This window comes from Astyanax mexicanus, chromosome 22 (assembly GCF_023375975.1).
Source record: "Astyanax mexicanus isolate ESR-SI-001 chromosome 22, AstMex3_surface, whole genome shotgun sequence".
Classification (NCBI taxonomy): Eukaryota; Metazoa; Chordata; class Actinopteri; order Characiformes; family Acestrorhamphidae; genus Astyanax; species Astyanax mexicanus.
In genome coordinates this window covers 20,996,604-21,020,174 of record NC_064429.1, presented here as the reverse complement: position 1 = coordinate 21,020,174, position 23,571 = coordinate 20,996,604, and the positions used below count along the sequence as shown (strand labels likewise).

At 36.0% G+C, this 23,571-nt stretch overlaps 1 protein-coding gene across 7 annotated transcripts in view; it reads left to right on the top strand.

Moving 5' to 3' along the window:
- edil3a (EGF-like repeats and discoidin I-like domains 3a) overlaps nt 1-21,224 on the top strand; it is a 332,424-nt gene extending 311,200 nt beyond the window's left edge. For 5 of the 7 annotated variants that reach the window (XM_022667538.2, XM_022667540.2, XM_022667537.2 and 2 more), the window contains exons 11-12: nt 16,561-16,706; nt 16,970-21,224. In XM_022667538.2, coding sequence (XP_022523259.1) covers nt 16,561-16,706; nt 16,970-16,991 — 168 coding nt within the window. In that variant the 3' untranslated portion in view covers nt 16,992-21,224. The other 2 variants (XM_049470292.1, XM_049470291.1) reach the window with 1 other exon arrangement.
- The last annotated feature ends 2,347 nt before the right edge of the window (nt 21,225-23,571 follow it).

The following is a 23,571-nucleotide window of genomic DNA, read 5'->3' as shown; positions in this document are numbered from 1 at the left end:
CCATTAAACAAGTTATGATGGAACTGGCTCTTACCAGGACCAACCCAGGAAAGTTAGAACAAGAGTTTCCTTTCTTGTACAGGATAAATTAATCAGAGTTACCAGCCCTAAAAACCATAAGTATCTTGGCTTGTTTAACACTTTTAAATTACTACATGATTCCTTTTGTGTTCCTTCATAGTCTGGATGTCTTCAGTAGGGAAAAAATGTACTGTTAATGTGCATTATAAGCATTATTTTGGTCACTACTTCATTTTACAAATTTGTGAGTTTCTGCTGGTTTCCTGCAGAGAAAGTAAAGTGATCAGTTACATTTGAAAACATCTTAGTTTAGACTACTGTGGTACCAAAAAAAGTTTAGCCTTGATTTTGAAAACGGTCATACCCTGCATGTAAGTCTAACGTTGCATCATACCATGTTAGTTCAATGCTAGTTCAAGGCGCTGTTGCTGGACAGGAAACCAGATAATAACCAGGTAATGCTAATTACCACAGCCATGAACAGTTGTTCTCTCTGCTCCATGCTGTTTACACGCACAGTATGTGCTGCGTTCACTGCTTACAGCCGTGCGACTCAGTTTACTACATGTTCATCTGACCAATCAGAGGACACAACGTGCTCGCATGGTTTATTGGTGCTTATTTTGGTGCGCTTAAGTTTGTGTCTGTGAGAAACCAAACCAAATAGATGGAAAAGAGCTCCAAGTAAATGAACCATAGAAACCAACAAACAGCAGTACAGTTGAGAAATGGGAACAAGCATGGACATTTAGTTTTTTAATCAAACTATTGCAAAATATGGCCATCTGCAAGTGAAGACTGAGCTATATATAGTAAATGTGAGAAGCACACACAGGTACTGTAAGCTTAGGCCCTCTTATGTCCCATACGTGACGTGAAAGTTCTACACAGCGTGAAATGGAAGTTGTCCACGGTAATCCATTTCAAATCCACTTTGATAGAACATTAAAAACATGGTACACATGGATAATCGCTTATTACACAAAGATCAGAGTAGATTAGCCGTTGTTGATTGGTTATCGTCTCCGCAGCTGAACAATGGGACGTGTCTGAATTATCCTCTTCTCTACTGAAGACCATACATTTGTTTTTCAGTCAAGCGTTTGAGGGGGTTTGAGCTCGCTTGAGCTTTCCTACCCAAATATGGGGATGCTGGTTATTAAAATGCAGCAGTGGTTATTATTTCTGAAGTCATTTTTTCTTTTAATAGTCCTGACATTTTTTTTAATAGCAGGCATTTAACACGGTTAATTCAGAGTAGATGATTACACAAGGACAGCACACAGTGTGGGTGTATTATTCGTAGAAGGACAGAGCTAGAGCTTGAGCTTTTTTTATGCTATGCTTCACTTGAAAGCTAAAGCGATATTTCGTCGTTAACTGAGCTTTTCATCACATATTTCCAGCGCTATTAGATCTATCCAGATGTCCTGGTGTAAGATAAATGTTTCGCTTGGACGGCGTTCCACTTCTCTCGCTCTTTTCTTTAGTGTTCACACACAAAGCATAAAGCCACTTTGTTGCTTCTTCTTTTTTTTTTTTCCCGCAGTCCAATTAAAAAAAGACGCCGTGGCCCGCAGCTAAGCGCCGTTTAATGGCTTCAAGTCAGAATAACAGAATTTCCCTCTGAATTAAATGGCTTAAAAACAAAGGCTCTTCCTTTTTTTTTCTAATGTATGATACAGTTGTACACTGTCTTTCAAGACTCTCTTCAAAACACAACCATTACTGGCTGATATCATGTCATGATTAAAAGCAAGCTCTTGGTCTTGTGGCTTGTTTTATGTCAATGCCGAACTCTGCAACTCAAATCGTAGGTCAAGCCGAGGTCGCTGATAACTCCCTGATACAGCTCCCCATCATAAATTTTTACTCTGACTCAGAATGGTATCATCAAAAGTGCAAGAGAGCACACAACTTCCAGCTGGAGCTCAGAGACAAAACAAGTAGGAATTTGTAAATTAATACATTATCACCTTTATCTCTGATAAATAGGGAGATAGGAGAAAGCCAAAGCAAGCATCTACTGGATTTTGATATAAGGTAGCTAACACACTCCCACATATCAAAATGCTGTGTACTGTTTACTTATATACTCTATATATCGTTGCTGTCCAATGAAAATAAAACAGAAAACAGCAACTGTAAAAAGAGTTTGTTTGAGGTAATTTTGAAGAATTTCTATTGGTTCATAGCCTCGTTCAGAGTCATTTAGAATAAAAGGTAGGGCAACTGGTTGCAGGACCTTAGTATTGTAATGTCACCATTATAAATTCACGCTGTCTTGGGATGGTATCATCAAAAGTGCAAGAAAACACACACTTTTCAGCTGGAAAACAGAGTAGGAATTTGTAAATAAATACATTTTCTGACAAATAGTCAGATAAGAGAAAGCCAAACCAAGCATCTGCTGAAGATCATCAAGATAGAATGAATTTAAATTTTGATTTAAGCTAACCAACACACTCCCAAAGATCCCAAAAAATCCCAAGAGTTATTCAGGTTCCAAATAGTACTATGATATCCCGTTAATCCCATCCCATGCAGCTCGGACATTCATGAAGAAACCACAGAAACCACAACACAAGGAGGGAGAAGACTAGCACATGCCTCCTCAGACACATGTGAAGTCTGCCATTACCTCTTTTTAAACTGCTGCTGATGCAGTAATGCCAATTAGCATCACAGCATAGCATGCTTGGAAGAAAGGGCAGTGACTCGGTTCTGATACATCAGCTCACAGACGCAGCCTTGTGCTGATCGACATCACCCTAGGAGTGATGAGGGGATAGATAGATAGATAGATAGATAGATAGATAGATAGATAGATAGATAGATAGATAGATAGATAGATAGATAGATAGATAGATAGATAGATAGATAGATAGATAGATAGATAGATAGATAGATAGATAGATAGATAGATAGAGTGGTTGGACAAGGAAACTGAAACGCCTGTCATTTTATTGTGTGAGGTTTCATCTCTAAATTGGAGCAGCCTGGTGTCCAATCTTCATTAATTGCACACTGCACCAGTAAGAGCAGAGTGTGAAGGTTCAATAAGCAGGGTAAGAGTACAGTTCTGCTCAAAGTATTGCAGTAATGCACACAACATTATGGGTGACATACCAGAGTTCATAAGAGGACAAATTGTTGGTGCACATCTTGCTGCCGCATCTGTGACCAAGACAGCAAGTCTTTGTGATGTATCAAGAGCCACGGTATCCAGGGTAATGTCAGCATACCACAAAGAAGGAAAAACCACATCCAACAGGATTAACTGAGGACGCTGTAAGAGGAAGCTGTCTGAAAGGGATGTTCGGGTGCTAACCCGGATTGTATCCAAAAAACATAAAACCATGGCTGCCCAAATCACGGCAGAATTCAATGTGCACCTCAATTCTCCTGTTTCCACCAGAAATGTCCGTCATCACAATAAGTAATTGTGGTCTAAAACCAAGTGTTTCAGTTTCATTGTCCAACCCCTGTAGATGGATGGATGGATGGATGGATGGATGGATGGATGGATGGATGGATAGATAGATAGATAGATAGATAGATAGATAGATAGATAGATAGATAGATAGATAGATAGATAGATAGATAGATAGATAGATAGATAGATGGATGGATAGATGGATGTCTAAATATCTCTATTTTTATTTCGGTTGGCCATGGCATAGCATCGTTAAGCATCTTTAAGGCGAGCTCTTGAGATGACACTAGCACGTTGACGACCATTGTCCTGTTGGATGGTGAACCATTAAGTGTGCATTTTAGTAAAGGTAGAGCCACTGGTTGCAAACCAAATATGGAATAGAATACAATGATGGGCAATGATGAGTCTATAAACAAGTGAAAGAAAAAAAAGCACCTGACGATCTGAGAATAACTGCACCAATAAATATTAGTCTGTTATGATTATTATTTCATGAGTCATGAATCAGCGAATTCTGGCACGTCACCGTCTTCAAAGACTACACGGTGTTATTTAACGTTCACAGATAACAAATGTCACTCCCTCATTAAATCTTTTGTGTTTTCGGTGGCCTTTTCAAAGCCGGGCTTGTTGTTGGAGCAGATTAGGAGAGAGCTCCTCGCAGTCCTCCGAAGGGACCTGCCCAGATCCTCCTCGTTCCTGCTCGCCACTCGGGGGATTTCGCCGTCTGAATTAGCTCCATATGCCGGGGCCTACTTCAAAGGCCGTGTTTATGATTCGCACGAGCCTCACGCCTTGAAGAGGCTATGAAGTGATACGTACTCAGAGCCTCTCGTGCGATGTTGTTTCCATAACAAGGCCTCGCCCTTGAATAGAAGAAGAAGATGAAGAAAAAAAAATAATAATAAAACGAGGTAACTACCTCTTACGCCTTTCTCCCTCTAATCCTCCGCGTGTTTCCACACAGCGCCTCGGCTCACTTAAGGTAATCTCCTCGTGCTCACAGCACCCAGCCGCTCCGTAATCATAACCATCACAGAGCACTGCGCACTTACACAAACATTTACTCCATATCTCTCAGAGAGCTGGAACTAAGCCCACAAAGCAGGAGAGCTGATCTACCAGCACGGTATCTACTAACACACACATATATATATATCTCCCTGCTCCTGCTGTTTACTGTTGCCTCTCGGATACGCATCTCTCTTGCACTGCCTATCCTTCCACACAATCAGAACTGTAAGGGAAGCATGCATCTTCTCAAGCCTCGCGTCTGAACATCTTAACCATCTTTAAACATTGATATAGCAGCAAGTAACTCATTTCTATGCAAAGATGTAGTGAAGAAAAAAGAGTCCTGAAGAGAGAAGATTTGAGAGTAGATGTGATTTGAAGGGATGAAGAACAATGAGCTTTAGTGTACTTTAAAGTTCAGAGAATCACCACAAAAGAGTTTATTTCTTTCTTTCTAATCCAAAAACCATTTAAGAACCTTTGTTTTTATGAGGGATTTAGTTTTCAAAAGTTCTGCCAGGCAAAAAAAGTTTAATAAAATGTGAAAAACAGTGCTTTGAAGTCATGGAAATAAAAATATTGTGTTTCCAAAATAGCAACTTTACGAGAGAAAGATTTTTTTTTTTAAGTTTTAAGTAGATTTTATTCCAAAGCATTTTAGGTTAATTCTATTATTTCTATTAGCTCATTCATAAGACAGAATGACACCATATAATAGAAAAAACATCCTCCAGATTCTGATTACATCAAAAAGAAAAAAAAAAACACCAAAAAATAAGATAAAGTGGGGCACCCACATTTAGTGGGACTGCCACTATAATCAGGAGATTGGTTCAGGGTTGGTTCAAATCCCGGTTATGCAGCTTGCCATCACTTGCCGGTGCCCTTAGAGAGAGCACAGTTTCGATTTAGGTAGACGTCGCTCTCTCCTCTCATCACTCCTAGGGTGATGTCGATCAGCACAAGGCATCTGTGAGCTGTTGTATCAGAACTGAGTTTCTGCGCTTTCCTCCGGTGACTACTTGTTAATGCTAAATCAGCAGCAGCTGGAAAAGAAGCGGCGGCGGACTTCACCTGTATGGGAGGAGGCATGTACTAGTCCTCACTCTCCTTGTGTTGTGGCATCACTAGAGAAGGGGGATATATGGCTGAGTAGCAGCTGGGAGAAAATGGAAACAATTAGAAATAAGATTATATAAAAAAAAAAATCATAAGATAACGTTTTTATCTGACAGTAACAAAATGCTGTTTTTTTTATCAGCTTATAAACAAACACAAATTGTTTTAACCGCTTCTATTAAAAAAAATAACGATCTATTTAAAATGGACAGACACACACAAAGTTTTCATGTCATTATGTAAGAATCGACTTAGGCACAATTTATTAGTTAAAAAAATTATATCTGGAAAACATATGTTCACATTTTGAAAAGCCTATGATCTCCAGACAAAGCACAACATCTGACATGTGTGACTTTATTTAATACAAGTATATAATCAGAGGTGGGAAAAGTACAAAAAAATTGTAATTAAGTAAAAGTACCTTTACTTTGTTAAAATTCTACTCAAGTAAAAGTAAAAGTACCCATCTAAAAATCTACTCGAGTAAAAGTAAAAAAGTACTAAATTTTAAATTTACTTTGAGTAAAAGTTACATAGTTACTTTTATTTATTTGATGTAAAAAAGTACAAATCATAAATTAAATAATTAATACATTAAATAATTTGATCAGACCACCACATAAAACATTTTCAAGAACAAGTGGCATAGGTTTTTTATGATCCATTTTGCCATTGCTAACTGCTATTTACATGTTTTTTTTTAACATTAAACAGATGTTCTTAATAAAAACTTAAGGAATTATCAGGAAAAACATGAAAACATAAAACAAAAATGTTGGTTGGTGCAGAAAAGAAGCACATATCGATAGGTAGCATAACTTGCCTGCACAGCTAATTCAGACAGCGTCTCTTCTGCTAACCGTAATAAACACTGCATGAAGAAGTTCAGCTGCGCTTTTTTTTATTCAAACCATTTTTTTTTTCCATTCATTTTTTACTCAGTAATGGGGAGTTATCCAATGTAGCAAAGTAAATTACTTGTGTCAAAATGTACTTGAGTAAAAGTAAAATTACCAATTTTAAAAAACTACTTTAAAAATTACAAATTACTCATAAAATCTACTCAATTACAGTAATGTGAGTAAATGTAATTAGTTACTTTCCACCTCTGTATATAATACTAGTATAGTGGATTCGGGGTGAATAGTCACACCAGCAATGGAAGCAGTTCAATAATTCCTGGAGAGAATGAGAAATAGACCTTTTTTTGCTGTTTTATCATATATATTTCTATTTTGCATTTTAACCTTAATGTTATCACAGCATGACATATTTAATGGAATGAAACATTACTTTTTAAAAATCATTTTTACCTCAATTAAGCCACAGCACACCCCCCGTGCTCCTCCTTCTGATCCACCTATAGATGATATGCTTTGCCAGTGTAGGACCTTCTTTGCATAATTATGTCTCCAGTGTAAATGAAAGTGACTTGGAATAATCAGATCATATAATCAAAGCGTCTCGCCTGAGTTATGTCAGCTCCTCCTGCCCCAGTCACATTTGCATCAGTACTCCAGAATCAGCTGGAATTTGGTCAGTACTGCATGCTGCATGCACTGGACAGGTTCAGTAGAGGATAAATGTGTGATCAATTCCTGCTGTAGAATTCAGCGAGGCTTTTAAAGTTGATATTCTATTCTATTCTATTCTATTCTACGGCACCCTGCTAAGTGACACTCCCTCCCTGCTCCACTGATTTCAACTTTCCGATTGGGAATTCCATTACCTCCCGTTTAAACTCTCGTAATCAGAGCACTTTAATTGGAATAACCGTAGAGCTCATTTGATGCCACCTGCAAATAAAGATTTCTCTATTCCAATCAGTTACACACTTAAATTAGGTGCGTGCTGCCATTTAATTAACCACAAAACATTTGGTGCAATACTGATTTTTTTTCTATTCTATCTGTTATTATCATGCTATTACTATCATCAATGACAAATCAACATAAAGTAACGCATAACTGTAAAGCGGAACGGAAATGAAACATAGTTTTCAAATTTTTAATCAAATCTTTACCAGCTTTGCACATCTAGAGTAGGGGTGGGCGATATGGCCCTAAAATAATATCACAATATTTCATGGTATTTTCGTAATACTGAGACTACTTGCGATATGACAAAACACTGAATTAAAAATATATATATTTATATATATATATATGTATTTCAAGAATACACTACTGCAACAAAATGGAAATTTAATTTTATTATTGTATACGATATGTTATGGCGCACCCCTAACTGAGATAAATAAACTGAGATATAAAAAAAACAAATACAAGAATTTTATCAGATTTGTAACAGAAGTCAATGATCCAGAATGCTATAATACTAATAATGCACTCCAAATATCTCCATATATTCAAAAAGGTAGTACCCTAATGTAATAATTATGATATTTATGATAATGGCACCATATTTTAGGGTATGATAACATTCATGATATTTAAAAATGTTGGTGATATTATTGCGTACGATACAATATGGAACACCCCTAATCTAGAGACTTGTTCTTTTTTTCTTTATTAAAAGAGCTCAAGCTCAAATGTTCATCTCTTGAAAAGACAAATTCTTAATGGGATTTAGGTCAGGACTTGGTCAATGACTGGGCCATTCTAACACATAAATGTTCTTTAATCTAAACTCTATTCCACTAAAGCTTTGGCTGTATGTTTAGGGTCATTGTCTTGATGGAAGTCTCCTCTACATTACACACAGCTTTACTCTATTAACTAATTACACTGTAAACCCATACATAGTTTGAACTCAAATGATTTAAGTCTGCTTTACATAAAATTGGATATTTCTAAACAATACTCAACTATGTTAAGTTAGTTGAACATCTGTGGGCACATATAAACATTCAAACTGAGGTCTTTGAGTTGAACCAACTTATAATAACTGAGTTTAGTCTGTTGCCATCGGCAGCTTCTTTTCCATTGGCTTCTGTCACAATCTATTTGCATACTGGGTGTGTCCAACAGTTTCTGACTAACACTCACCATCAGTGTGTAGTGATTCCCCCCGGGCTACCTTAGAAATAAATCAAGTTTCCCTTTAGTTGTAATAACTTGATGTTTTAAGTTATGCTAACTCAAGGTTTCATTCCCCATGAACAAACCGGCTACCTCAACTTATAAGTTGAGTTAAGTAGACTCAACTTATCTGGTCTTACAGTATAACAAAAAAAAGTTGTAATAATTTGATGTTCTAAGTTATGCTTCCTCATTATTCCTCAATTTTTTTTAAGTACATTCAACTTATCCGGGCTAACATTGTATTGACTTCTGAAGGTAGTTGATTGCATTTAAATTTTAGGGGTTTTAGAGTAAATATTGACTGAATAAAGTTCAAGGGGTATCCATACTTTTGCAAGTCACTGTTCATAAACAGATGAAATAAAATTAAGAACAGACCAAACATGAAATCCAGTATCTCGGGTTGTATTCATTTTTGCACTTTCCACACTGTCCCATCTTTTTTTCTTATTCAGGGCTGTACTTTGGTATGACTTCTGATGCTAAGAGACATCCTGATGCATGTAGTGACATTTAGGCCCAGTCTGAGTGGAAATGTCAGGGCTTTTTTTGAACCAGATGACATGTTATTTTGGCCGGGCAGGTTAGATTTTGAGGACAGGTCAGTTTTGAAATTGGGGCGGATGATTTCTTTCCATCAGGCTTATATTAGAAGAAGTTGTTCCCACTGCCAGACTCAACAGCTGCAACAGCTTCAGCTCCCCCAGGCCAGCAGACTCCTCAACACCCACATTAATCAGACTAATCAGACACTCCCACACACACATGCCTGCAACTGACACACCCCAGTCTACCTCTTTTCACTTTCATTTCTCAGCTGGTGTTTGTTGTTAAACGCTATATTTAACAGAAGTAGGCCATTTGAGCATTGCCATTAAAAAATCATATTCAAGAGCTGTAGGAGTGTGAAGAACCTATAATTGGTAAAGAATCCATGCATACATTTAGGGTGTTTTCACACCTGTAGTTGGTTTCTATGATCTGGATCAGGTCAAAACTTCTTTTAATTGTTTGGTTTGGTTTCACACAGGCATAAACCTAAACGCACAAAAAATGCGCTCAAATAAACCACATGAGCACATTCTCTCCTGTGATTGGTCGGAACTGTCTGGTGCGAGAGCATGAAAGTATATATATCGAGAAAGTTCTGTGTTCCTGCACGTATATCTGTGCAGTTTAAAGCTGCTTTAACACAGAACGCAGCAATTTTGTACACAGTGTTTTCAATGGGATGTGCAACATGGATATACACATAGTAAACAGAGTTGTGCGTGCAGTGAACGCTGCACATACCACACGTGTAAACAGCATTGAGCAGCAGAGACAGTGTTTGATCATAGCTGTGGTAATTAGCGTAATCTGGCTAATATATCAGATTAAACTGCGTTTTGTCAACAGTTTAGCTCAAATAAAAGGAGTATATTTGATAGCTGGGTCCGATCGAGACCGAATCACATGCTTGATCAAACCAGAGTACTTTTTAACCAAACCAAATAAGGCTGGTGTGAAAACGCCCTTGTTTAACTTATAAACCCTGTACTTAGACCTTCACATCAGTTCACCCGTTAACTGCATTAGGTTTACATAATCAACAACAGTTTTTTAAACCCTAAAATAGAGCCCAGTGGGTCTCCAACAAATGGTTACTATTATTTGGCTCCACTGTGCTCTCCTATCTGGTTGAAACAACAAAAAATATCATTTTAAAATTAATCTTTAGCACCTTGCTACTGCTAGACTGAACAGGTTCAGACACACTGTCAGAAGAAAAGTTACAGTACAGGCCTATTTTTGCTCACCAAAAGCACAAACAGTGCAAATGTACCCTCAGAAGAACAACATGATCCAAGTGTACAAGAGGGACCAGAGACAAGACATTCTTCTGAGAATACATAAATCACAACTGCTCAATCCCAGATTATCAAGACCACCTGGTTCAACTCTATCATTTGTCATACTCTTGAAAGGTGAAGTAATAGGCTGGGCTAAGGAGATATACCAGGAGGGGCCTCAAAATAGACTTTTAGCATAGCTGAAGAAAACATTAATACAGCACTGTTTATTCTCCTAGAGCATTTATACACTAAAAGAGTAGAGTTCTAGAGGGTTTCTGGTCCAAGTGCTACTTAGAATATGGGGAAATTGTGGCCATGAAGGGATGCACAAGGTCAGCAACAATATGACTAAGAAAATATTTAAGTGATATTCAAGACATTCAAGTGATTGAGTGTAACAAGCTCAAGGGGTGCCAAAAATACATACACAATTTCTTTTTTATTATTGAATCATTAACACTGAACTTTATTGAGGCAAGTGAGACCTGCAGTTTTTTTTTAAAAACGTTGTTCTGGGTTCTTTTGTGACCTCCTGGATGAGTTGTCCATGCCCTTTTGGACTAATTTTAGTAGAACAGTCACTCCTGGGATGGTTCACCATCCATGATGTGTTCCATGTTGTCTTCTCATTGGGTCAGGTTGGTTCAGATAGATTTTTTTTTCTCCCTTAATACATTGGGATTAACAAGCTCAAAGGGTTACCGTAAAACATACCCAATAAAAATACATCACTTGTTCTCAGCAATGTATGTGTGTTTGTTTTTTTGTTTTCGTACAAATCGGAAGAATGCAAGAATCCACACAAAAAAGCCATTGGCCAAACTTTAGGATTAGCTAAATTTCAAGCAATGATTACTTGGGATTAACAAGCCCAAAGGGTTTCCATAAAACATACCCAACAAAAATGTGTACTTTTTATTGAATCATTAACACTGAACTTAACTGAGGCAGTTCTTTTGATGTTGTTCTTGGTTCTTTTGTGACCTCCTGAATGAGTTGCTCATGTCCTTTTGGAGTAATTTTGGTAGGACAGTCACTCACCAGGGTTCCATGTTTTCTTCATCTGTGAATAATAGCTCTAATAGCCAAAGAGCCTAAAAGCGGAGAGGGTGCGCATTTCTAGCGCAGAAAAACGGACCAAAGAGTCTAAAAGTGGAGAGGGTGTGCATTTCTGACGCAGAAAAACGGGAGAAGGGGCCTAAAAGCAGAGAGGGTGCGCATGTCTAGCGCAGAAAAATGGACCAAAGAGTCTAAAAGCGGAGAGGGTGCGCATTTCTAGCGCAGAAAAACGGGCCAAAGAGTCTAAAAGCGGAGAGGGTGCGCATTTCTAGCGCAGAAAAATGGGCCAAAGAGTCTAAAAGCGGAGAGGGTGCGCATTTCTAGAGCAGAAAAATGGGCCAAAGAGTCTAAAAGCGGAGAGAGTGCGCATTTCTAGCGCAGAAAAACGGCCAGAGTCTAAAAGCGGAGAGAGTGCGCATTTCTAGCGCAGAAAAACGGGCCAAAGAGTCTAAAAGCGGAGAGGGTGCGCATTTCTAGAGCAGAAAAAGGGCAAATGAGTCTAAAAGTTGCTATAATTAAGGAGTTTAATATTAAGAGACATCATGGAATTAAAATCAGTTTGAAAAATCTTAGTTTACACAACACTGTCAAAGATAAAGAGAGTAAGTCAAGTAAAATGATGTGTAAATGAAAGTAATCAGGAAAATGTATTATTTAAAGTGGTATATTTCATTATTTGTTTTATTACAGAGTCTTTGGCCCGTGACTTCAAATATATTTCTCTTTCTGGCCCCCAACAAAAAAAGTTTGGACACTCCTGACCTAAATGATCTGTGTGAAACTTTATTAAGGAGAAATGGAGTTCTGTTGATTTTGGAAGTCATACATATAATATTTAGAGGGTAAAGTATATCAATTTAATACTGTAAAAACCATCAGTGTTTTTAAAAGCTCTAAATGATGGTACTTGTTTCAGGCTTCTTATTTGTAGAATGTAAAAACACAAGCCCGACAGAAAGTCCAGAGCAGGCGTTTGTTTTGGAACCAGAGTCTCTGCTACTCAATTTTTCAGGCCATTCTTTCTCCCACGTAACTAACCTTCCCCCTGCTTCAGTCTGCAGTCTGTGTTCATCATGAGGGTAAAGAACTAACCAGGTGAGAGATAAAGATCTGGAGAAGAACGTGAGGGTTTTTTTTGGTTTGTGTGTTAGACATGGAGTCTTAAGGAAGAAGACAGCTGAGCCTGACTCAGCGAGGACACATCGAGGACTCGGCGAAGACTCTGCTTACTCGTCTTCTGTTCTTCTCCCTCTGTTGACACACATCATGCTGTCCGTGTGCTGCACAGGGGAAATGATTGGCTCTTTGAAGCTCACTGGAGAACTCTGTTCTCCTCCAGCTCCAGTGAGCGTTTGTTGTTTTCTTTACTTTTCCACTTGTTTTCCCGCTCTGAACTTTTACCCCAGCTGCTTTTCCCCCGTGCTTCAAACCCACGCAGTGTAGGAAGGTTGCTCACAAAGTGTTCTCCAGCGCTGCAAACTTCATCTTCACAAATATTTTGAAGATAATTTTCACCTGCTGTCAGCCTGCTGAGGGAGGAAGTGGGTTTGAGCTACGTTAAGATGATGGGGTCAATAGAAGACGGCATATTTTGACCTGAAACGATTGATCAAAGGAAGGAGGAAGATACAGTATGTCCAAAAGATCACGTTTAAGGGTGTTTTCACACCTGGAGTTGCTTTCTATGGTCCGAATCAGCTGATGAGTTTGTTTACCGAATCATTGGTGCATTTTCTCTCTCTGTTTGGTTTGGTTTCACACAGGCGTAAACCTAAACACACCTCTGATTGGTCAGAGCTGTAGGAAAGTAAATATAGTGAGATTCTGTGTTCCAGTGTGTATATCTATAAACACAGAATGCTGAAATGCTGTGCTTTTAAACCCTTGAAATGGCTTGTCCTGTCTACAGCCTACAGGTGTAGGTGATACAAAACCCCTTTTCTCTACAGTAAATAACTGATTTACATTCTAAAAATGTGAGGGCTTTAAAATCTCCTACATGTGACTTGGAGAAGATGCCAGTTTTTTTCTACTTTTCCTTCTTTCTTCTAAAGGTTTGGAGGACATGAACTTGATTGGTTTGATTGGTATTCAGGAAAATACTGTTTTTTTATTATTTTATTCATTATATTTTGACATTAGCAGATTACCTATCTATTACAATTACAGTTCTGCTTTTCAGTAATGTTCCTTATCAAACATGAAAGCTTTTTAGGTAATGCTTGAATAGAAATCCTTATGATTTAGTGGTGTAATGTTAGCAGACAATTTACAAAAAAATCCTGGCCTGTGCAGCACAGGTGTACCATAGTAAACGGAGTCATGTGGCAGTATAAGCAGTGGCCACTGCACATACTGCACGTGTAAACAGCATGGAGCAGCAGAGACAGCGTTTGTTGATAGCTGAGCCACTCCAGATTTTGTTTGGGTTGTTTTGATCCGCATCCTAGTGCTCTCCCCACATCACTCCTAGGGTGATGTCTGCAGCACAGGGCATCTGTGAGCTGATGTATCAGAACCGAGTCGCTGCGCTTTCCTCAGAGCGCGCTGTGATGCTGCTCGGCAATGCTGCATCAGCAGCAGCTCCAAAAGAAGCGGTGGCTGACTTCACATGTATCGAAGGAAGCATGTGCTAGTCTTCATGCTTCTGGTGTGTTAGGGCATCACTAGTGATAGGGGGAGTCCTAATGAGTGGGTTGGGTAATTGGCCAAGAAAATTGGGGAAAATGGAAAAAAATAGAAATAAAATTAATTTAAACCTGCTCATTTAAGAATCCGTTTTACCTGGACCAAATAGTGCTGGTGTGAAAATGTCCTAGAAATCTGCGTTCTTTTAGCACATTCTTACAATTAAAGGCTGCTAGAAACGGTTGTGGAGTTATGGAGTCATAAAACAACTACTTCTGGTCTTAGATTTTTTAAAAACATAATTATGATGATTTTTTTTTGAAAGGGTAAAGAAATGGCCTTTTATTGATTTTCACTTTTTTCAAATACATAAATAGAACAAATCAAATAGTTATACACATAAATATATTTTAATTCCGATTTTTTTATCGAGAAAGAAAACACTAGCAATGATATATCAATGCTGACAAAAAGCTTCTACTGATTTAAGAAATTCATTCTAGAAAGCATGTCACCCAAGTAAACGTAAACCTCATTCATTTAAAACATTTGCCATCAGATTGATGAGCTTAAAGGAAAACAAATGTTGAAATATGTCTGAAAAAGTTCAAAGTAATGAGCCTAGGCATAGTCATTTCAACTTGGCAGATTTAGCTAGAATCAGGAGAGAGGGTGAAGCAGCATTTCTCTCACAAAAAGGATGACCCTTATTCACCCTCCAACCCAACACCAAGAGGCTATTACCACTATAACTGAATCTTATTTATTAAAACAGACATATTAAACATAAAACATTGTAAATGAACACTGAAATCATCCAGACTGAAGGAACACATAAAGAATCATGTAGAAACATTTAGTCGGCTCTTATCTGGGGTGCTGATAACTTGCGGTTTCTGAGGCTGGTAACTCTAAAGAACTTATCCTATGCAACAGAGGAAACTCTTGCTCTTTTTCTAGGGCGGTCCTACTGAGTGCCAGTTTCATCATAACATTTTGATAGTCTTTGCAAGCGCATTTGAGGATACACTTTCAAAGTTCTTGAACTGTTCCAGATTGACTGATCTTCGTTTAATAAAGTATTTGATTAATTTATTTATTTAGTTGAGTAGTTCTTGCCATAATATGGATTAAAACATTACTTAAATAAAGCTATTCACTGTTTACCAACTCATACTACCTCTTCACAACTTTACAACTGATGCTCTCAAACACATTAAGAGGAACAAGAAATTCAAGAAATGAACTCTTGACAGCTGTTAACTGAAAGCTGTGATTCCAGGTGACTCTACCTCATAGAACTGACTGAGAAAATCCAGCCAAGATGTGCAACAAGTGGTGCTACTGTAAAAAAATATAAAATAACACAAAACATATTCTGTATTGTTTAACGCTTTTAGAATATTACTAAATAATTATGTAAGTAACTATACTTATTTTAAATTAATGAAAAAAAAAACACTTAATTTAAGGCTTTCTTTGTTGTAAGAAAGTTTCAACACCTTTTAAAGGGTTACCATTGGCTCTTTTGACTTGAATTCACTTTACATTTCTCATATTGTTTCCATTAAATTCTCATTTTTACTGAGATTGTCCACCGTGAGTTTTTGTCCACTCACACACTGTCCTTCAGAGTGCTGGGACAGGATGCATGTAAATAAATATAAATAAATAAATAAATAAATAAATAAATAAATAAAGTAATTAAACTTGAGAAATATGATTTCTGTGTAGTCTGAATTCTTATTTATATGACAAAATCTCTTAAGTCATTTTTTGACAGTTGTAAGACACCAAAAGGCACAGTATTCTGATAATTACCCGTCCAAAACATCTGTAATACAAAAGAGAAAATCAGGAAATAATTTCTTACAGAGAGGATTTATTATTCAACTCTCATATTGCAGTGACAGGCAATCTAAAAAAAAAGTTATACTATAAATATTTATGCGTTTATAGATTCGAGCCAGGAATACATATCTAGGAACTGTAGAGCAGGATTATGTTTAATTATAATAATCATCATGTCACTCATCTGCAAGCATTCATTTTTTAATTTATATTCATATTAAAATGACATCGCCGTGATTTTTGCTCTCGTGAAACGTAGCTGACGGTAACTTGCTGGACTCGTCTTGAGAATGTGTGGAAGTTGGGTAATAAAATTTGATTTATCTCCTTTTAACAAAGACTTAAAGGCTTGAATTTCTTCAGAAGTTTCCAACTGACTTCTGAGCTTGTTCTGGTTCCTGCCAGTAACTGCATCTGTTAGCTATTGAAAGCGAGTCGTGTATAAAAAACGTTTTTTTTTCTCTTATAAAAAGCTTATAAAACACCAAATCCCTGCTAATGTCGGAGTAAACGTTTTATTCTTGTGTCTGTTTCTGTTTTGTCGCAGGTCTTTCAAGGAAACTTCGATAACGACACGCACAGGAAAAATGTGATAGATCCGCCCATCTACGCCCGCTTCATCCGGATTCTTCCGTGGTCGTGGTACGGAAGGATCACTTTGCGTGCGGAATTACTTGGATGCACGGAGGAAGAGTAAATATCCCACTATCCTTCCCCTCCTATCTCTCTATCTCCCAATCTATACACATACAGAACACACACACACACATAAACACATACACACAAACACACACATACACCTTTTTTCTCTTGGTACACCTCAAGTACCAAATCCAGATTCAATATAAACTTTGCTCAAGCTGTATAAAGAATATCAGTTTCCGATGGAATTTTTCAAAAAATTTGTGATTTTCCGTTTTAAAAATGTGTTCCTTTTCTTTTTCTTTGTTTTTCAGGTTGGAGTTTAATGCTTTGTAGGATAAATTCCTATAAATATATATATATATATATATGATGTATGTCCTCAATTTTGTGTGATTTTTTTTTTTTTCTTTTTCTTTTTTTTTTTCAAGTTGAAATTTCTGGCCCTATGTTCTGAGTGAATATTTGTCACTTGTTTTTTTTTTTATTTCGGTGGGCTTTTGCGACGGGGCTTTTGGGGTTATTTCACTGTGTTTAAGCAGTGGGATGTCCACTGTAATGGTGTCACTTTTAAACGGAAAAAAAAAATGATAACGCTACGCTTCATGGACCATAATCCAAACTGTAAACTGTAGCTCATAACCGAATCAAAAATCAAAAAGTTAACACACTTTCAGAAGCACTACTACTACTAATAATAATAATAATACAGTGTAGATTTTTACGTTCCTCCTTTTTGTTTTTCATATTTTTTAACACTTTATCGAAACTAAGATCATATGACACTGACGTGTTGTGTAGAGGAAAATCCGAGGCTCTTGTATTATATGTAAAACACTAAAATTACTGCATGGCGCATAAATTATAGTAGATGTGTAAGACAGTTAATTCCCTGAACATTGTCTTTTTGCTCCTAATTAAACATTTCTTATCACATGAATTGATGATCATTTTGAATCTTCTTTTTTAATTTTTAAGTTCATTTCTTAAAAAAAAAACACACACAAAAAGACACTAATGTATACTAGTATCGCACAGAAATAGTCATTAAATTGAACAAATTGAACGAGTGGCATAAAAAAGAGTGTAACAAACTCTAAATAAGCTTTTGCCTAATTTGTCGTAGGTACATTCTAACCAAAAATAAAGGTGTGACAAAAAGGTTCTTTAAGCGATGCCATAGAAGAACTGTTTTTTGGTTCCATCACAAACAATTTCTGAGAATTTTAAAGGTATCTAAGACGTTTTTAAAGGTTTAAATAAATGTAAAAATTGTAAAATAATATTTACCTATTTAAAGTTTCCAGAGTCGCTGCTCCTGAAATTATTCAATTATTCACTGATGCTTTATTTATATTTAGATAAGTGTTACAGTTTACATAAATAGGAGATATAACAAAAAGAGAAAAGTTTATGTGTTGCTTTTAAATTCTGAAACACAATCCTAAAATATAATATTTCAAGTTTCCAGAGCAGCAAGATTCAACAGCTTTCATAGGTTCTCAGTTTATAGACAATGACTCAAATTTTGTTGCACTCAAACAACATAAAATCTATATATTTTTGTTAAGTTTAATAAAAGCCTTAAAATCTCCTATAAAAAATATTAGGATTTATTGGAATTTTTAAGGGAAATTTTAATTTTGAGCAATCTATTTTTGAAGTTTTATTATGGCCAATCTTATTATTATTATTATTTTTAAATATACCTCTGTATAACCGACAGTTTGAGATGAAAGTCTGTGGTAAAATCAGACCACAAATGCAAATAAATAAATAAATAGCTGTTTACAGTTACATAACAATTATATTTATTAAAAACCTGTGAAACTGTCATATGCTAAAATAATCTTAATTAGAAAATTCATAAAAAAAATAATTAATGTGGGTTGAGAACTTAAAAGGCTATTAACAGACCTTTGATCTTAAAGGTTTAACTTAAAAACAATCTTCTATGGAATTGTTTAAAGAACCCGTTGCTGCACCTTTTTATTTCTGAGAGTGTACAGTCCTGATTGGATGTTTCAATAGAAAAAAAGTGCTCTTCAAAGACGAAGCTACACCTGTAGATTTGTCGTGCAATCTAGGTTTGTATGTAATTAAGGCTTTTGAATGTTTTAATCTGGGAAATAATGTCCATTTTGGCAATTACACATGTAGAATCCAGGGCTAAAATTTATCTCTGTTATTTCTGTTATAAGTTATTGCTGTTACTGTGTGAATTTGTTTGCTACAGACTTCTAATTGAATGTCAAATTTTTGTCTCAGCATTTTTGTCTTAGATTCTTTGTTGACTGCTTATTGCTACATTGCTCAGCTAAACTACTGTATTTTTTAGTTTGTTTTTTTTTTGTTTGTTTTCCATTAATGTAAAAAAAAAAAAGAACCTCAGGTTAGAAGTCACAAGTAACCCTCTTTTTTGTATCGCTAACAGTCTTTAGTATATATATAATTTTTCTTTCAGCAAAAATCCATCCACTAAAAATGTCATTAAACTCTTAATAAATGTATTAGCAGGTGCTTATCAGACAAGAATGGGGATTACTAGCATCCAAAATACCTGAATACTTTTTTTATAGACTATGATATAATTGCTATGGTGAAATTGCTTGTTTTTGCTCACTTTTTTGTTTCTTTGCACAAAAACTATCATTAAACCTTTTCATTAAAGCTTTTTTATTCATAGAAATACAAACCATCAATCAAATGTACAAAAACGAAATGATAATGAACAGAAGAAAAGATATTTGTACTTATTCTTTGAAATGTACAGTGAAAACCATTTGGATTGTTAAATCACTGGGAATTTGCATTGTGGTGTTTTTTATTGTTTTATTGTTTTTATTTTGGAATTTTATTTTTTAGTCGGACTCAGAATAAAGTATGAAAATCTTTGAACTGACATTTTTTTTAAATGGAATGGAGTTTGGAAATTGACATAAGTATTAGAATCTGCGATTATAAAATGTCAAAATTTCTAATTTATCTCATTTAAACATTTAAATTTGAAATTTCCCATTTTTATATGCTGTTAAAAGATACATTCAGATAAAAAAAATAGATCTGTAAATCTTCATATCTATACAATTCCAATCTGTACATTTGAGTTTCAGATTAAAAAAGAGCTTTATTAACTCATACTTCTGATCTATATAAAAATCAGTCTATACATAAATTCAGCCCTATTTGATTAAAAACTATAAAATTCATATTTATATCAGAGGTAAAAACTCTTTTTAATTTTTTTTTTGTTCCGATTCAGATCAAATTCAGATCAATAAATTCATTTTTTTTTAGTTCAAAACTTGAAAACTTGAAAACTTCAAAATGCAAAAATAAGTCAGAAAATTTTAAAAAATAATAATAAAAAAAAAGAAAATAAGTTTTTAAAAATAATTTTAAGAAACAAATGAGTGAAACAAATTTTAATTGTATGGATCTGAATTTTAAAATGTATTTACTCAATGCTAAATTTCACCAACCTACATGTTCAAAAGACAAAAAAAGTATAAAAAAATTATTTACGTTTAACAAAAGTCAATGCAATTTAATTTAAATATATAAAAACGCAGATTCAAATACTTATGTCAGATTTCACCCTCCATAAAAGCGATACACCATTAAAGCACTGGCTGTTCCTAAAGTCACCCATTTCACACATTACCCTGTAGTTAAATAAATTACATATAAGAGGCCATTAAGCTCCATATTGTGATAACATCTGCAGAATCCATCATCTGTTCAACCTTGAATGTGATGTGTACAAAAAAACAACACATAAACAAAAGGGAAAAAAGAAAAAAGAAAAAAAAAAAACGACATTAGCATTAATGTTTCTCCACAGTGTGGTGTGACACGGATGGTGACATACTTATCATGTACAGTTAACATCGATTTTCTAACAGATAAATGTTGCGACGCATCATACGAGTGAGACATGTGTTTGTATTGAGTTTATTTTGGATTTTTTTTCTGAGTTGAATTAATGAACATATATATGGAGGTGATAATGGTAGTCCTTGTCTAATGTTTCCCTGTGTCTGTAAGGTTCTCTTCTAACTGTTCAAAATGACTCGTGTGCACATATTGTAACAGTTTTGTACAGACTTTTTGGGGGATAACAATCTGAGAAGATTAAAATGGAACAAAAAAAAAAGAAAAAAATGCCCTGAAAACGTCCACAGGCACATTTTATAAAAAAATGATATGTATATTGGTGAGTCCGATAGTCCAGTATTTCCATTTTGTGTGCTGTGAATAGTGACTTTTGGGAAAAAAAAAGGAAAGAATTATTTAGAGCTATAAATCAGGGGAACCCTCTGGGGCACACAGAATGATTATTATTATTTTTTTGGTTTGTTTTTTTATTTTTTTATTTTTTAGACAGCTTTTCCAAAATAAAAGTCATCCCTCATTATTTCCATTCAATCTCAAGCAAGTGCTATCTGGCAAAATGTACCATTTCTATGCCAATTAGTCAAAGCCTGAAGAGTGTACAGAAAAGAGAAGCCATCGCCACCAATTGACCGCTCTTTGGTTTGACGAATAAAATGAAGTCTGTGAAATAAAGTGCCTTGTTGTTTGTTTTTTGTTACCTCACAGGAACATTATTTTGCTGAAATGTTTTAGAAGTCTTTGATGTCTCAGGAGACGTATTTGGGATTCTTGCTTGGGTTTCATTTCGAGATTTTTGTCACTTTAGCCCTATCTAGAAACTTTAGCTAGTTTCTCAGGGGGACGTCTTTAAAAAATATTTCACACTTCACACTTGATAAAAGTCTTGCATCCAGACTGAAATTGAAAAAACAGGAGGACCAGTGAGTTTTTTGGCTTTCTTTGGCATCTGACATCGCGTTGTCGCGTGATACCAGGTTTTGCACACAGAGCATGATGGCTGTTTACGTGGATCTCTGTGAAAACATGTGCCCAAAGTGTAATTATGGTGCGTGGCAGTGAAAAATAGCTATTTTATTAAATCGAGGTGACGAAACCCAGAGATGTGAGTCTGGACGGGACTAAAATCACTGGAGGACCACAGAGTTCAGCGATTTTCTCAGCATTTTCTCAGAGGACGTCTGAGAAAAACACGCACATGGTCGTTCTGGACGGGAGTTAAATCACAGAAGACCCCTAATTTTCATAAAAGAGAAAATGACCCCAGGACCCACTGAGAAACTAATCCCATCCGAATAGGGCTTCTATAGGAGGATCTATAGAGTCACAGGTCTTAAGAGGAGACATATGTATGTATATGAATTTTACCAGTCAGGTAGTACGGATCAGTAAAGCCACTTGCTGAAGTACAGCACTATACAGGATTTTCAGTTTAGTTCTCCAGCAGCAGGGCTGGAGTAGCATTAGCATTAGTCGCTAACCGCTAATTTCCTGTAGAGAGGTGAGCATTATCGGCCTGTAGCCTGCTGCTATCCCGGCTAGCACTGCTGGAGCAGCATTAGCATTACCCGCTAGGCCGCACTAGGTCTTTTGTCGTTCAGAGGGGAGTATATCGGCTGTAGCCTGCGCATTTCTTGGATTCTCTTAAAATGCAACTTATGTATGGAAATAGACCAGAAAACAGACGTTTATTGATAGTGCGCCTTATAATATGGTGCGCCTTATAGTGCGAAAAATACAGTATTCCAAAATCTCTTCCAAATTTACACGTTATCTTATTGTTGTCTAGGAGAAACTACACTCTAAAAAACAGAGGTACGATAGAAGTACTTTTTTGTACTCAAAGGTACACTCTTCATTATTGTACCCTCAAAGGTACAATATTGGTGTTTACAGGGTCAGATTTGTTCCCTCTGAAGTACAAAGTCTTTTCTAACAACAATAAGTACAGATTTGTACCATTTAACCAAACAGAAGGTACATTCAGTATTCTGTATCACTGTACTAAAAAGCTATATATATTTTAATTGCACATTTTTTTATTTGAAAGCCAGACAATTTTGGATCATCAAGTTTTTGAGCTATATTCAGTTTATGATAATGTTTATAATCTTTATAATATTTACTGGCACAAAAAACATGGGTACAAAAAAAGGACTTTCACTGAAAGATACCTTTTTTGTACTTCAATATAAGGTACAGCCCCAGTGACGAGCTTTGTACCCTTTTGGTACAAATCTGTACTTACTTTTCTTAGTGTGTACAGAGATATGAAGGAGCTCTACTTCCATACATCCATTCCTGCATTTTAGGCCTGCAACACATTCCAAAAAGAAGTTGGCACAGTTGGCAAATTAGGGCTAGTAAAAAGGTACAAAAAAGGAAATAACAAGAGAGTTTTCGAACAGATAAAGTAAACAGGTGATTACAATCATGATTTAGTACAAAAGCAGTTTCCACAAAAGCTTTTGAGCCCTTGATTAGCAAATATATCAGTTATTGTTCATGTTACCTTTATCTTTGTTCCGAATAGCATTGAAATCTAATCTCATGATAAATGTAGCTACAATATCAGTCTGGACACCCCTTTCACCCCTAAATTCAGAAAAGTTTATTATTATTATTATTATTATTATTATTATTATTATTATTATTATTTTAAATTGTCTGCATTGTAGATTATTACTAAAGTCATCAAACTATATAACCTCAAGTGCAGTTAAAAAAGACCATCAAAAACATTATGATGAAACTGGCCCTCATCAGGACTGCCCTAGGAAAGGAAAAGCAAGAGTTGCCTCTGTTGCAAAGGATAAGTTCATTATTATTATCTGAATCCAGCCTCAGCTCAAATTTGAAAAACTCTTGGTGATGTATGGGTTTAGGGGCAGAGTAGAAGGGGGAGCTGATTGGCTGAGCTAAGGCAGCACAGCAGCAGTGTGCCTCTGATAGCGGTGAGACCCAGATGGTTGGACGTCAGCAGGGGGGGCGGTATATTATTAATAGACTAATTTGCATATTG